At 35.4% G+C, this 15,091-nt stretch overlaps 1 protein-coding gene across 4 annotated transcripts in view; it reads left to right on the plus strand.

Moving 5' to 3' along the window:
* Positions 1–5,447, plus strand: part of tmem117 (transmembrane protein 117) — an 82,155-nt gene extending 76,708 nt beyond the window's left edge. For 2 of the 4 annotated variants that reach the window (XM_015382318.1, XM_015382319.1), the window contains exons 7-8: positions 2,875–3,004; positions 4,533–5,194. In XM_015382318.1, coding sequence (XP_015237804.1) covers positions 2,875–3,004; positions 4,533–5,194 — 792 coding nt within the window. Of the gene's footprint in view, positions 1–2,874; positions 3,005–4,532 lie in introns of all 4 variants that reach the window. The other 2 variants (XM_015382322.1, XM_015382321.1) reach the window with 1 other exon arrangement.
* Positions 5,448–15,091: the final 9,644 nt, after the last annotated feature.

The raw sequence follows: 15,091 nt of genomic DNA on the forward strand, positions 1-15,091 counted from the left end.
ATAGAATATAACCAGGGTTGTGATTCTAAAATGATAAAATGAGAAAAGTCTGATGAGGCTAACCAGCAACAGTAATAACATGGTGTGAGACTGTGTATAATGCACATCCAAACACTTAAGGAACAGAGTTCATGCAGAATCTTTAGAAGACACTAGATACACACACTGCAAGGCTAATGTTTGTTAGTACTTAAATATAAATCCCTGGTCTGTTTGTTGTGCTAATTACAGAAGCAAGAACTTTCATGGGAGGACATGTCATAGTGTTACAAATGAACCACTCCCAAAAAAGCCGGCAAGGTCACCAGTATATTTCCCATGTTAATATGTATTAGATCTCTACAACTATTTCTAGGTTCTATTTATAAAAAAAAAAAATAATAATATCTAAAGAAAGGGCTGCTGGCTGCTCTGGCTGTTAATTACTTCAGACTTTGGTCTTTTCCACATTAATTTAACAAATGATTGTGATTATGCAGATGCGTTGAACTAGCTCCGTTTACAAAACACCCTCACAAGGATGCAGATATCTGGAGGTTTTTAGTCCTCCCCCTTTGGCTGTATATCACTCTCCACTCGGAGCGATCTGTTTACAACCAGCTCTTCTCATTTCCTGCACAGTGTACAGCAAGTACATTTACTGCAGTAATTTACGAGGTGAGCCAGCTATTGCCGTTATGGGGGCCCTCGCACCGGGAGCCATCACTGCGTTCTATCCGTCAATACAAATTCACCTGCCACAGCCCTCCTGAGAGCTTCCTTCACCTCCATGTTGGAGCAGTGCCAAAGCTTATCCATGAGAAAAATGGGTGGAGGTGTTCTCAGGCCAATTAATGTCCTGCCTTGACTGAGCTCCAGGCGGTCTTTTAGCCCTTTTAATTGAATGTTTGCTGATGTTTCTTTGCATTTTCCCACCTATTTCATAAATGAACCTAAGTTTTCTTTGTATTTTGGTGGAATCCTGTGCATATTTATTTATGAGAAGGATATGTTGATACATCATTGTTATTTTCTTCATAAAGATTCATAGTTTTAGGAAGAGATAAGGTATCAGTAAAGCCCATAAAAATGTCTATTTTATGCTATTGTCTATTTTTATGTTTCATTTCTGTTTTGTTTATCTTCCATGTTACAATGACATGACCTGATTTGCAGATGGATTCAAGAATAGTGGCATAGTCATGGCAGGCTGCTTCTTTACGTTTAACAATATTTTTCTTTAATTTTCTGTCAGTTTTTTTCTGTAGTTGGATTTTATTTTCCTTTATTATTGTTCATAATTCTCATCCGTCATCATTTGTTTTGTTTTTTTTAAAAAATGCAGTGGATTGGTTTATATAAAATGGGTAGCCGGTGAGGTTTTTAAACATCTAGATTCATGTGCAGATTAAGATCCTCCAATCTTAGAGTTAAAAAAAAGAGACCTTGTAAAAGTAAAGCTAGCCAAAGAGGAAAGGGAGGCATATTTTAAAACCAAGCATGTTATAAATATTGGATAATAGAACTGTAATAAATATTGCATAAAAAAGTTATTATTGAAGCCTTTACTGAGATTATGACGGTACTGTTAAAGTTTTGTTGCTATTTGGTATACCATATTCCTGATTACCTAAAGTCTGCATATTTGCATAAATTAGATGCAACAAAAAATAAGAAGGAGCAGAATTTAATTTAAATGTGTAAAATAACTATCTTCTTCCCTCCATGTGCAAGCATAGCTTCTGATAAGGTAATTGCTGGAAGGTTTGCAGCCTGTGGCATCCTTTGCTTAAACATCATAAGACTAAAGCAATGACAGCATAATTTCTCTGGGATTTCTATTATTATTGTTTCAATGTCTTTATTTTCCATTAAAAATATATTTTGTCCATTATCCAATAAAAATGTGGTTAAAAAGAGACCCTGTAGTTATCATAAATAGTGTTATAAGTTGCTTTATAACATTATGACTTTAGAAGTTTTTCAATTTTCAGTGTTTCAGTTTTGATAATTTTGCATTTAGTTGCTTCAGATTTCAACATATTTTTCTTAAGTTCTAAACAGGTGTTTTTTTTTTTTTTCTCAGTAATCAATACGTTTAAAAAAAGGAACACATTTATTCTACCTAAATGAAAACTTGCTTTCAGCTATTGAAAACTATATAAAACAGCATGGATAGATTATATATTTAATTCAGTTTATATTTTTAAAGCGCCAATTCACAATACATGTCATCTCAAGGCAGTTTACAATTCAATATATTTTTACTAAGTGAAGGAAAAAAAGATTATGCATCCTGTAGTACAGTGTATGCTATAGATATGCCGTTTTAATCCCACTACACTGTGTATCTAAGCCAAAATAAGGAGTTCAATGCCACATTGAGCCACTCTTGACTGCACACCTTTAAAACCACACAGGGAGTGATTTATTTCTTAGATTTGTGAATCACGTTGGTATGAATACTGGCAGCTTTTCTTTGAAAGTCACCAGCCTCATACTGTGGGTGTGGAGAAAAAGGGAGTTTGGAAACACCACAGGGCATCAGAAGCCTCTAAATGTCACTTTGTTCTGCCTGTTGATGTATTTTGACATGTTGAAGTCCCACTGCACACGGGTTCACTCCAGCAGCCTGTAAACATGCAGTGTGATCTCCGCTCCATAGCGGCCGACACCGTGTTTGACCTGCAGTCAGCGTGTGAAGAGACTCCACTGAGACTTAATATCAGCTAATATGAGAGACTTCCAGTGCGGCATCCGATGACGGATGATACATGGTTGACATTTTTCACTGTCAATGTTATTTGAATGGATTTTTCTATTCTTAAGAGCATCAAATGAGATTAATTTAGATTATATTTGCTTGTTTTTGTGTGATTTTTATTTTTTTTTCAGGACTGGGAGTTTCCTCACTTCATGGGTGACCTGGATATGAATTTGCCCGGAATGTCAACAACACATGTGAAGGTCAAGCTTCCTGTCTGCAAGAGTATATTTAAGGAGGAGTACCACATTCACATCACAGGTACCCTCAGGCAAATCTGCTGTTAAAGAGCAAAGTTATGTCAATTTCAAGGGAAGGAGTCCCCAACTTTTTCAAACACGCATTTAAAAAGGACAAAAATGGAAAAGTTAAAAGCATTTGATGAGTAAGAAATACCTTTCATATTTTCCTGTTAAAAACTGAAACTGCTCCACCCCCAAATTTGGAAAAGGTTCGTTTGTTACAACCACCACAGCAGGCATTTATAATGCATGTGTCACAACTGCCAAAGATGCTTCAGCTGTGTTTTCATCATTTCCTACATCTATGTTTCTGGATGTTCCCTGCAAACGAGTCAATCTTTCCTTCAACTGCCCCCCCACCTCCCGTGTTCCATCAAGAGCAGGAAAAAAGCAAATATTCCTGAGCTAAACGGCACATTTTCAAACGCTCAGTGATTTTTGGGAGAGGTTGTTAACCCTATTGCGTTGGATATCCATTAAGCATGATGGAAATGGCTACACCAGGACGTGATTGGTTTAACTAAAAGCTTATTAGCATCATATCTGGGGAGGGGAGAGAAAGGGAGTAGTGTCATATATACCTGGGGAGACATTTGCCTGCTATCAGTCATCCAGAGAAGATGGCTGTCTCATGGTAATATAGCGATCTTGTAAGTAGCACCTGTAAATGGATTTGTCTTTCTCGCTGTGTGAGCTGAATGTAAAGTGAGAGGGATTCCTGATGCATGACAGTGGAGGCTGACCTTTCTGTTGGAGTTTTCCTTGTGAATCTTATCGACAGTAGCGGTCAGAGGTTTGTACGAGGCCATCACTGAAATTATTTTTAATTCATTTATTCATTGTTTTTGTCCTTCGATCATTTTTTCAATGAAGAGTATCAACGTCCAAAGAAAATGACTTTGACCTTTACACCTTTATCAGAGTTATGTTCACAAATTTGGGTTTAGTTTTAATTTTCTCTTATTTATATAATTCTAAAATTAAGCATAAAGGCAGAATTTGAAACAGCTTTGATTCAGTATGAATATTTGACCGCTCTTGACAGAATTGGCAGGATTTATGGTTCGTTTTCTAGCACAGACCTGGATTTTGGAGTAAAGATACTATGTTTTCAATAGTGTCAAACATTTTTGATGCGCTGGTTTTATTTACTCTAAATCAGATTTTAATTTGGATTTGGGTTCTTGTTTTTTTTTTTATTGTTTTTAATGAATTGAGTTCTTAATTGCCATAAACTGCTTACTAAAGACTGAAGGTTGCACCTTCCACACATAAACAAACCAAATCTGTCCTTGGAAATGTTTTATGATCAAATGACACAAAGATTAAGCTGTTGTGTTGCCGTGACAAGAATTGTTAAGATTTAACAAAAAAGCAAAATGCCTCCATCACCATGCATAACAGGTTATTAAACTTTTCTTTAATTTAGTTAGATCACCAGTAATAAGAAACAATTATACCCAAAACTGATATATGTATGTAAAAGATGTAAGAAAATAAAAATGCCCATGTAATGCCACTAATGCTTAACATCTCTCTCTCTGCAGGTAAGTGGTTCAACTATGGCATTATATTTCTTGTGCTCATACTGGACTTAAACATGTGGAAGAACCAGATTTTCTACAAGCCCTACGAGTACGGGCAGTATGTTGGGCCAGGAGAGAAGATCTATACAGTGGAGGAGCCAGAAACACTGGCAGACTTCAACTATAGCACTCTCACTTATGTGTGGCGCTCCACGAATATCAACCCCATGACCAACAAGACGTATGTGGAGCGGGACATGTTTCTGCACAGCCGTTACACTGGGGCCAGTTTGGACGTTAAGTGCCTGGCATTCATCCCAAGCCTTGCAGCGTTCGTTCTCTTTGGCTTCTTCATCTGGCTGTTAGGGCGCTTTCAGGACAGCGAGACATTCCCAGAAAACCAAGACAGCACGTATGAGAGGATAAAGAGGAAGTCGCCTTCGGAGTATAGTAAGGAAATGGGAGTGACCCCGGAGGACACACACCTGACTATGAGCAACAGTCTGAAACGATGGGGAACACCGATGCTCCTGTCGGTAGAGGGGCCTCAGTTTGGAGCGACACCGTCTACGAACTCGACTATTTCAATGGACACCCAGGAGACGCATCCAAGCATTGTGATCGACAGCTCATCCCAGGATGAGCCTGTTGTCTTGTTTGATGTCCACAGACTCTCACCGTAAACAAAACCACATCAGGAGCCGAATAAAAGCAGAAAGAATCCATCAAGACCTCAGACTGTTACACAGGGTGGCAGAGGTTTTCCTCCTGCTAAACCTTTTTTACACACATCTGTCTTTTATTGGGATTTTGTGTAGTAGACCATCACAAAGTAGTGCAGAATTGTAAATGTTGAATGAGAGAGAGAGAGAGAATGAGACCAAATCATTCAGATCAATGCACACACTCATATCACCCAGGATGCAGCGTGGGTGCGGCTACTGAGGCTGTTCACATCAACAAAATGTTTCTGCAAAAAGCACATTTGTAGTGTTCTCAGCAACAATTTCAAAAGCCTAACAGGAAATATTAGGCACCAGCTGAAAAACAATACAGAATAAAATCAATCCACCAACCTACTCTAACTTGACTAGCAGAAACAAAAAGGCCAAACAGAAACACAGAGAAACAAGGCGGCTATTGGAGGATAAAAAAAGGATATTTATGTGCACCGGAAGTTTTGCCCTAGAAATCCTCAAAGAATTCTCTCGTAACCTTTTCTCTCATGTGCTGGTTCTGCAGCTGGAGTCACAGCTGGGTAAGCCTGGTCCCAGCGTTCAGTGTGAGTGACCTTTTGCAGCAGGTTCCTACCACAGCTGTGGCGTATTCAGTGTGAGCCTAGCATTAAAAATGTTTTATAAATAATGATTTGGAAATTAAATTCAGGCATTTATTGCACATAAAGTTGCTTTGAAACCATTCTAATATAGATCTATAGATGTGGCTACATGTTTTGGGTGGTTGTTTAGCTGAAGGGTTAATCTCTTCTCTATTCTTAAAGCTTTGCAGCCTCTGTTGGGTTTTCCTCATGGGGTTGTCCTGTATGTATCTCTATAAATCTTCACTTCACTGTCTTTTCTGAGGAAAAACATCCCCACAGCATGATGTTTCCACTCCATGCCTCATCATGAGAGTTATATGTCACTTTTTCCACCATATGTAGCATTTTGTGTGTAATCCAAAATCTACATGTTTGCTCTGTTCCCTACTATAAACAGGACTTCTTATGGCTTTCTAAAGACTAGCTATTCAAGGCTTTTAGAGTTCATAGCTAACGGTTGTGCCTTTAGACTGTCGTCTCCTTTAGGCCTGTAAGTTTAGGTGGATAGGCACCTCTTTGTAGTACGTGACATAATAATGGTTTAATGATTTGGTCTTCACATAAAATCTGTTTTAAAATACATAGATAACGTGTAAAAAATATGAAAAGGATATAAATTGACATATGCTTATTCCTGGCAATATAGATGTCTTAAGCTACGTGACTTTATGAAAGCAGGTCCTTGTGCTGTCATATTTTTCCAAAACCTATTCTAATAAAGCCTCCATATTGGCACTAGTTCTGATACAGCTAGTCTTATATAAAGCAAATATTTTAATTGACCTGGTGCTTGCTTGGATTTTCATAATCTACTTCAGTTTCTGTTAAACTAACGGGTGCCTATACAGTATCAAAGAGTGTTTCTACTTCTGAAATTCCTAGTCGGAACAGTGTTACAGCTACAATTGTGCCTTGATTTTTCAAATGTTTATACACTGACAGCCTTCTGCTATGGAAGATGTCCTAATTATGGTCTGCTTGACTAATCCCTGCTGTATTCTCCTATCAAACTGACAATTGTTGCCTCGTTTGGTCCTTCGCTTCTGTCATTATTATTTATTCTCTTATGTTGCTTTTAATCTATTTTAAATGTATATCTCTTGTTGGAATGACACGATTATCAGCATCAATCTATGTTGATGACCTTTTCATATCCCCTCACTTGATATTAGGATGGGAGATAATAAATGCAATCATCAGAGATGAAATAGCAAAGCAACAAGCCGCTCAATGATTGCAAATGTGGCTCCTACTCTTTTCTCTGAATACCAACCAAGTCGGGAGGTTGGTTTCTTGCCCTTGGCATAAACATGCTATTGAAGTGAGGGGTATCTTTTTTTTCTTTTCTTTAAAGCTCAGTTCTTCTTTGTGTCTAAATAATCTTTGAAGGTTTTTGGAAGCGTTATTTTATCCTGGTATATTTTTGAATATTGTTCAGCTGGCACATTATACTGCTGCTCCAAACTCATTTTATAGCAGCAGTATTTATCTTCCCAGTCGCTTTAAAGGTGTCTTTTTCAAAGTTTCCTTGTGCTACATTATGTCTTTGTAATGTATGTCTGCGGGAGACGGTCCAAAAAAATGTGCCCTTAGTCATTTCTTTGCCTTTAAAGTGCAAATAGGAATTAAATTATTTATGAGTTACAGGTTTTCTCATGTATGTTAAAAAATTCAGCAAGTACTTAAAATACTATGTGACCAAAGATTTCAATTAACTCTGTATTTTAAATCTAAAAGGAATATAGTAGAATTATTCTGTCTTGCTTGTCCTGATTTTAACACTAAATGTGGTAGGACACAGTCACACCCCATGGTGTTTAAAGGAAAACACGAATACTGCCAACTCATCCCCCACCGTCACAACTATGAAAAAATAAAAAAAAAACTCGATAATAGGACTAGTAAAAGAAAAATGTCAATAAAACAACAAAAAATCTAACGATGATACTGTTAAAGTAAATTATATTTTATTGCAGTAATATTACTGTCATGTCAAATTTTAAATATTCTATGTTTAATTTAAGCACACTTATTGAATTGAAAAAAAAAGATTTTTTTTTTTTTTTTACATAAATGCACAAGGGAATTGGGTCCAAATCTTCACAATATCAAACTATGGGGTATGATGTTCATTTCCTTTATTTCATGTTAAAGCTAGCAGAACTGGGTTTTTTTTGTTTGTTTTTTTACCTATTTCCCCCCTGAATTGTCCATAGATGATGCTCCAATATCACCTTCCTTTCCACTGTAGCACAAAAAAATCAATCATCAGATAAGTCGGATTGGAACAAAATATATTTTTCTATGTAAAAAAAATGATATATTTTCTGATTAATTCGTATAAAAATTTAAACACTTGTGGTGTTTAAAGTATTAAAATTGAATTCAAAATCAGCTAATTTAAAAAAAAAAAGTACTAAAAAACAATAATACCACTACAAAATTGTTATTGAAATAATAATAAACTCAAAACAGAAATGCATGAAGAAAGGCAATCCTCAGAGATTTGATAATCCTTGATGTTCAACAAAACTAAATTATCTAAATTGTTTAGGCAGGTATTTTTTTTCTTAGTAAACCAGCATAGATGGCACAAAACAGTGAACCATATTAGGTTTTTTTAAAATTTGTTATTGTTAACAAGAAATTCATAGAAACTCCACTCAATATAGAAAAGTAACATCTTGGGGAAATAATTTAATTTCACTAATACTGACGGAATACCAATAACTACCATCTGTGATTAAAGCAAAAATAAATACTTGTCATCTGATGATGTTATTTATCCCATTGAACATGTAAAGCAGAAGTAAATGTTTTTTATTTCAAAGTTTTTTAACAAATCAAGGATAGCAGAATATTAGCCGCACTGTTCAGCTTAAAATATGGCAGTAAACTAGACATAGTTGCCATCAACATAAAAAATAAGGGATCTGGCTCCAAAATAAGTCATTATTATAACAGATTGTATTTATTAAGTATATATATTATTTAATGTTACATATGTTTGATTTTTGTTTGTAACAAGGTGTTTTTTTTCAATTGAAAGATTATAGCAAAGTACTATGACAGTGTATATTGGTGTGGCACTCCATACTGGAGCTCATTAAAGCTAGGTCCTTTATTGTGTCAATGTTTGATAGAGCACATTGTGTGTCCATAGATGCATGTTTTTGACAGACGCCATTCTGTGAAGGGGTCGGTTGATTTAGCATAATTATTGCTTTGCAGCTCTTCATTCTGTGATTATCTTTCCTGTTTTTTTATTGTTTTAAAATAAAAGCCACAAATTAAAACCAACAATTTAATCAACAATGTGTAAACATTTTAAGTGGGGGAAAATCATGAATGAGTTGTACTTAATTTATTTTTTTTGCTTTCACTGATTTGTTTCAAAACGGTACCTTACTATGTTGTATGTCTGTCCAATCTCGTGCTGCCAATAAATTGTCTTTTATATGCTGTCATTTTACGACTGGTTTCATTTTTCTTTCATTTGGGAATTTATCCAATAAAGGCTCCAGATCTTGTTAAGTAATTCCCCTAGAGCAGGAAAGACAACCATACTGGTTTACATTTTCTCTATACACTCAGCTAATAGTTGCCAAGCAACGGTGCAGGTCAAGCTCCTTGCAGCTGCTGACCCAATTAATGTGGGCGACACCAGAAATTATGGCACTATCTCTTTACAAGGACACTCAAATGTGTAACCTGTATACACAACATCCTCCTCAGATTAAAAACAAGTCTTCTTCAAGGCCTGCTTGATTTATGCCGGCGGGAAACAATTTCAGTCTGTTGCATGTTTTGTTCCCTCGGTGAGGTTTGTTTATGAGCCTGTTCCGTGTGCAAATGAGTTATAGATTTGATCAAGAATGAGGAAAACCGAATTCCCTGCAGACCTGACTGATCTCCGATGTTGTGAAGAGGTCCCTCTAAGTGGTGCTATAAAAAACTGTATGGAGTCAAGAGCTAATTAACGGAGAGTAAACTAAAAACAAAGTTATAATATTTTAAAGGAGTTTATTTTAGCAAACAGCTTATCATTGGTAGTTTAAAAAGATGGGTCAAATATATTTATAGATTTCTGCCATATTATAACTATTCAGGTATATAAAAAAATTTAATTTAAACCCTATTTTTAAATATTTAAAATAAGGTATACTTGCATGAGTTTGTTTATGACCTGAAGTAGAATGTTTGAGTTTGCACATTTTTAAAAACTGTTGGGAAACCATAAATGAGTGTCTTGTAAGGAAGCAACTTTTTCAGCAAATATTGTAGATTCTTCCTCTGAGCAATATTAAAATATAACTGCCCTAAAAAAGCTAGAGATTTGTTTTAAGAGTAATACTTTAATTTCTATTTTATCAGCTAAATACATTTTTTACTTCTATTCTCTTACTTGCATTCCTCATATATTTGCTAAGTAGGTTTTCTTTATGTTACAGTATCTAAACAAGTTATCAGTCACCTGACTATGTTGAACACTAAGTGGATTTAATCAGATTTTTCCATTTTGGTAAGAGCACGGTTTCTCTTTTCTTGATGTGTATTTTTCACTTTATCGTTTAATCTATTTAAATACATGATTCTTGGTTTTGATTCCGTATTTTATTGCTTTATTATTTAGAGATATGTGAATTTGTTTGGTTTTTTTTGGGGTTTTTTTTGCTTTGCCACTGACACCCCTGAATTTTCCCACTGTGGGACAACAATAGCTCTGCTTTTATCTATATCTGAACTAATTAGCTATTTTTTTATACTTGTTTTACTGCATACAAACATATATAAATAAAATAAAGACATACTATTATATGCACTTTATTATATGTTTTCCTCATTCTTGATCAAGCACTTTAAAACTACTTATATTTGTGTAATTTTTGTTTTTAAAAGAAATAAAAACATTATATTGTGATATTATAGTTTTATATTATATATATATTTAAAATAGAACTATATATCATAGTGATATTTGGGGACCAATAGAATATATTGAATAATTGCAGATTTTGGTTTCTACTAACCGTTACAGGCATCAGCTATGTAGTTAAGTGCAGGAATCTTACATAGAATGAAATGCATCTACAGTGAGTAAAATAAGTAACTGAACACCCTGCTATTTTGCAAGTTCTACCTCTTAGAAATCATGGAGGGGTCTGAAAATGTCAACATAGGTGCCTGTCCATTGTGAAAGACATAATCTAGAAAAAAAAAAAAATCCAGTAATCACAATGTACGTTTTTTTTTTTTTTTCCCTTTTTTTTTTTTTTTACCTATTATTTGTTTGATACTGCTGCAAAGAAGCATTTGAACACCAGAGAAAACCAATGTAAATGTTTGGTACAGTAGCCCTTGTTTGCAATTACAGAGTTCAAATATTTCATGTACTTTTTCTCCAGGTTTGAGCCCCAGTCTGAGGGAGATTGACAGTCATGTTTAGCTTCTTTTCTAATGATTGCTCCAACAGTGGACCTTTTTCACCAAGCTGCTTGGCAATTTCCCCGTAGCCCTTTCCAGCCATGTGGAGGCGTACAATTTTGTCTCTATGGTCTTGGCCTTTTAGTAGTTGGATTCTTACTGATTGTGTGGGGTGGGCAGGTGTCTTTATGCAGCTAACCACCTCAAACAGGTGCATCTAATTTAAGATTATAAATAGAGTGAAGGTGGACACTTTGAAGACAGAGTAAGAGGACTTTGAGGGTCAGAATTATAGCCAATGAACAGGTGTTCTAATATTTATTTGCAGCTGTATCAAACAAATAATTAGTGTAAAAAATCATATATTATGTTTTCTGTCTTTTAAGAGTGTGTCTCTCACAGCGGACATGAACCTACAATGACAATTTCATACCCCTCCATGATTTCTAAGTGGGAGAAATTGCAAAATGGCAGGGTGTTCAAATACTTATTTTCCTCACTGTAGTTGTAGTAGTTTATATAAAAACTCTCAAATTCCACGAGAGAACTTGAGCAAAACTGGCAACAGGAAGAATTCAGTATGAAGTGAGGGAAACCTGGCACATTAAACACTGAAACAAGAGGTTTAAATTCAGAGGTTAAAAAATTCAAACATCTGTGTTGGAGCTTTGGAACAGCATGCCAGATCATGTGAATTCTAAATGAGAAAAATAAACCAGAAAACTTGAAAAAAAAAAAAAAAAACAGTTTGGAAGTGAGGCATAAAACACAAAGGTAGCACTACCATAATGAAACAGGCCCTTTAAGCAGAAACACACATGCTGTGTTCAAAAAAAGAAAAACAAAGAGTACGAGAAACCAGCAAAATGATGACAAAAGAAAAAAGCAACAAAAAAAATCCTCTGATGTTTGTTAAAAGGCTTATAAAGCAGTGTCGATATAAGCTAAGCTGGTATATCTGAGATTGGAGATGTATTATAACAGAAATCTCATTTTGTCCTGGGCCTTCTCTGACTTAATGTAGGCTCAAAAACTAATCTTTGTTTCATCAAAGAGAAGAGGCCAAGAGGATTATTTGTTTCCATTGAAAAATAGTAATATAATGTAGAACTCACCTCTAGAAAATTGGAACTATCCCTTTTGAATAGTTTAAATTAGAACAAGCAGAATTGAATTTTTGACTTAATGTTCCCATTAAAATGAGTGTTTGTGTATTTTCTCATTTGAAATACTTTACACTTTAGGTACAGGAAGTATTCAAATAGCGCTTTATCCTCCACCTTAACAAGCACTCTTCATCCGCAGACATACAGTAAAATCCCAGGTCTAATCTCCATCATTGGTTTCACGTTTTCCTCCAGAGTAGAGCTCTGCCCCCGACACAAACCTGCCGCTTTAAATGATCTCTAATAAGATCTGCAGCCAGATGGTGTTTTCACAAAACTTGAGGGAAAAGAAAAGCTGAAGTGTAAAAAACAGGCAGGTGTATGAACAGGTCTTACTGTTGTTTTTTTGTTTGTCTTTGAAGATGGATCTCTCTGCCAGAATGAATTAGTTGTTTGAGTGAGGGCTTCACCAATTGTGCCAAAGGGCTGAAAAATATGATACAGACTTCTTCCCATTTTTTGGTAGATAAGACAGTTATTTAGAAATCACATCAAGGTTACAGTTTCCGAAATTTTATCCTGACTTAAATGCTATGAGTCAACTGACTGCTGCTGCAACAAAGCAGATGAGACCATGTTGGCAACATATATTTTTTATGTCTATTTTTCCAGATTATATCTTAAAATGAAAGCTCACTTGACAGTTTGGATAAATCTATATTTTTTTACCCTCATTAAAGTGTATTTTCTATACGGAAAAAGTACAGCTGAGTTTGACTTGAAAAATAGAACCATACTGTTGTTCCACCTACAACTATATATAAACCAGGAATAATCCCCAGAGGAGATGCTCCTCAGCTACAGATCAGCTGGAATCGCCTCTGCTGTCTCTGAGCTCTTCTCCAATTAGATCAGTGCATCATGTCCTGGCGTGGACCATCACTCTGCGCTGACAGCTCTGTGACTCTCTGAGACAATGTGAAATTTATCAGTGCAGTCGGTCCCAGCCAGCTTGTAGGTACCATCCCCCTGCCACTGTGAGATGGTGTCTGTCCCTGGTGGTCACTGGGGAAACCGAATTCATCACCGGTTCCTTCTGCAGGTGTCTGATACACCTCGGAGGAACATGAGGCGTGCATAAATCTTCACAAAAGTCACTCTGAGGACTGAATCCTTTGCCACGGGTTTGGTATAATGTTTCACTTACTATGAATGAAGAAAAAGCAGGTTATGTCCTATATTTACCTTAGTAAGATTAAATTTATACCTGAATAATATAATAATTCACTGCTATGAGAAGATTATAACCAAAACAATGAAAAAGAGATATGAAATAGTTATTCAGCTCTGAAATGCTGAGCAAAGATGTAATCTACATTATAAAAAAGTAATATATCATTTTTCAATATTTGAGGATTTATGAAGCGTAATGTGAATGCTTATTCTAGGGAATTTTATTGTACTAAATTATGAGGAGTTGTTAGGATTATTTTTCATATATTTATGAATGTGCTTGTTAACCCTTATTTTACCTGTGCCATTGTTAAGGTTAATGTTTTCCAAAGCATTTTATCTAATAATGACAGTTCTTTCAGGATAGATTAGACAATATGTAGAAAACAAATATTTGGGAATGAAATGGAAGCATACAGACAGAGTGTATTATTTCTAACAGAGAGATGTGATGACCTGGCATGCTGTGTGTATAAAATACTTCTTTAACTGGTATTCTTTCTAAAGAGGCGACCCCGATGGTAAACGCCATGTGTAATCCGATCCATGTCTCTGGTCTGAATAAGATTACAATTTATTGCCTTCTTTTACAGTGTTTAGTCCAGACTTTGATTTATGTCATTCTGTGTTTTCTTGGCCATTGGTTAATTTTCCTCTTTGTGTCATTGCAGTTGTTTTCTGGTTATATTTCAGCAGTGTTATATTTTTAGAGTTACTCTCTGTTGCCCCCTTGTGCCAGTCTTCTTTCCCATAGCTCCCTTCTAGTTACTTCTATCCACACCTGCTGCCTATTAGCCCATTGTTTTTTTTTTTGTATCTCCAATATATACTCCTCCTTGTACAGTTCCTCATTGCTGGATTCTCTTTATTACTTAATTCCTTATGTATGTTTCTCCCTGACATCTCCTAATTTTGGTTACCTCTTTATTTTTTCTGGATTTTTTCTTCAATTACCATCCACCTTAAAATTTAATCTGCAAGAAATTATCCCTGCCTCCCATCTCTGCATTTGGGTCCTCATCTAACTTCCATGAAACCTGACAGGTGGCCTTTTCATCCCTGAAACTAACAATAAGGCTAGTCACTGGAAGCAATCTCAATGCAAAGAACTGTTAAGATTATAGATTCTGGAACCATTAGCAATATCCTATCTCCCTTATCAGGGATTGAACTCTTCCCTCTAACAGTGTTGCATAAAGTACTGAAATCTCAGAGTAAAGTAAAAGTATAGGTACCTCTCCAAAATATGACTTTGGTAAAAGTCCATGTCACTGACTGAAATGTTACTCTGAAATGTCTTTCACTAAAGTATATAAATTACTGTAAAACTAGTTTAAGTAAAAAGTAAATGATGCAAATGCAGTTTGAATGACATTTTTTATATTTTGGTAAACTTAGAAGGTCAAATCCAATTAAAATAATATACAAAACCAAGTGAAGTAGAAATTTAGACCAAGTTTAAACAGAAAATACAACTTTTTTTGTAAGATTTCAGT

The sequence above is a fragment of the Cyprinodon variegatus genome, unplaced genomic scaffold (genome assembly GCF_000732505.1).
Source record: "Cyprinodon variegatus isolate N-32 unplaced genomic scaffold, C_variegatus-1.0 Scaffold255, whole genome shotgun sequence".
In the NCBI taxonomy this organism is placed as follows: Eukaryota; Metazoa; Chordata; class Actinopteri; order Cyprinodontiformes; family Cyprinodontidae; genus Cyprinodon; species Cyprinodon variegatus.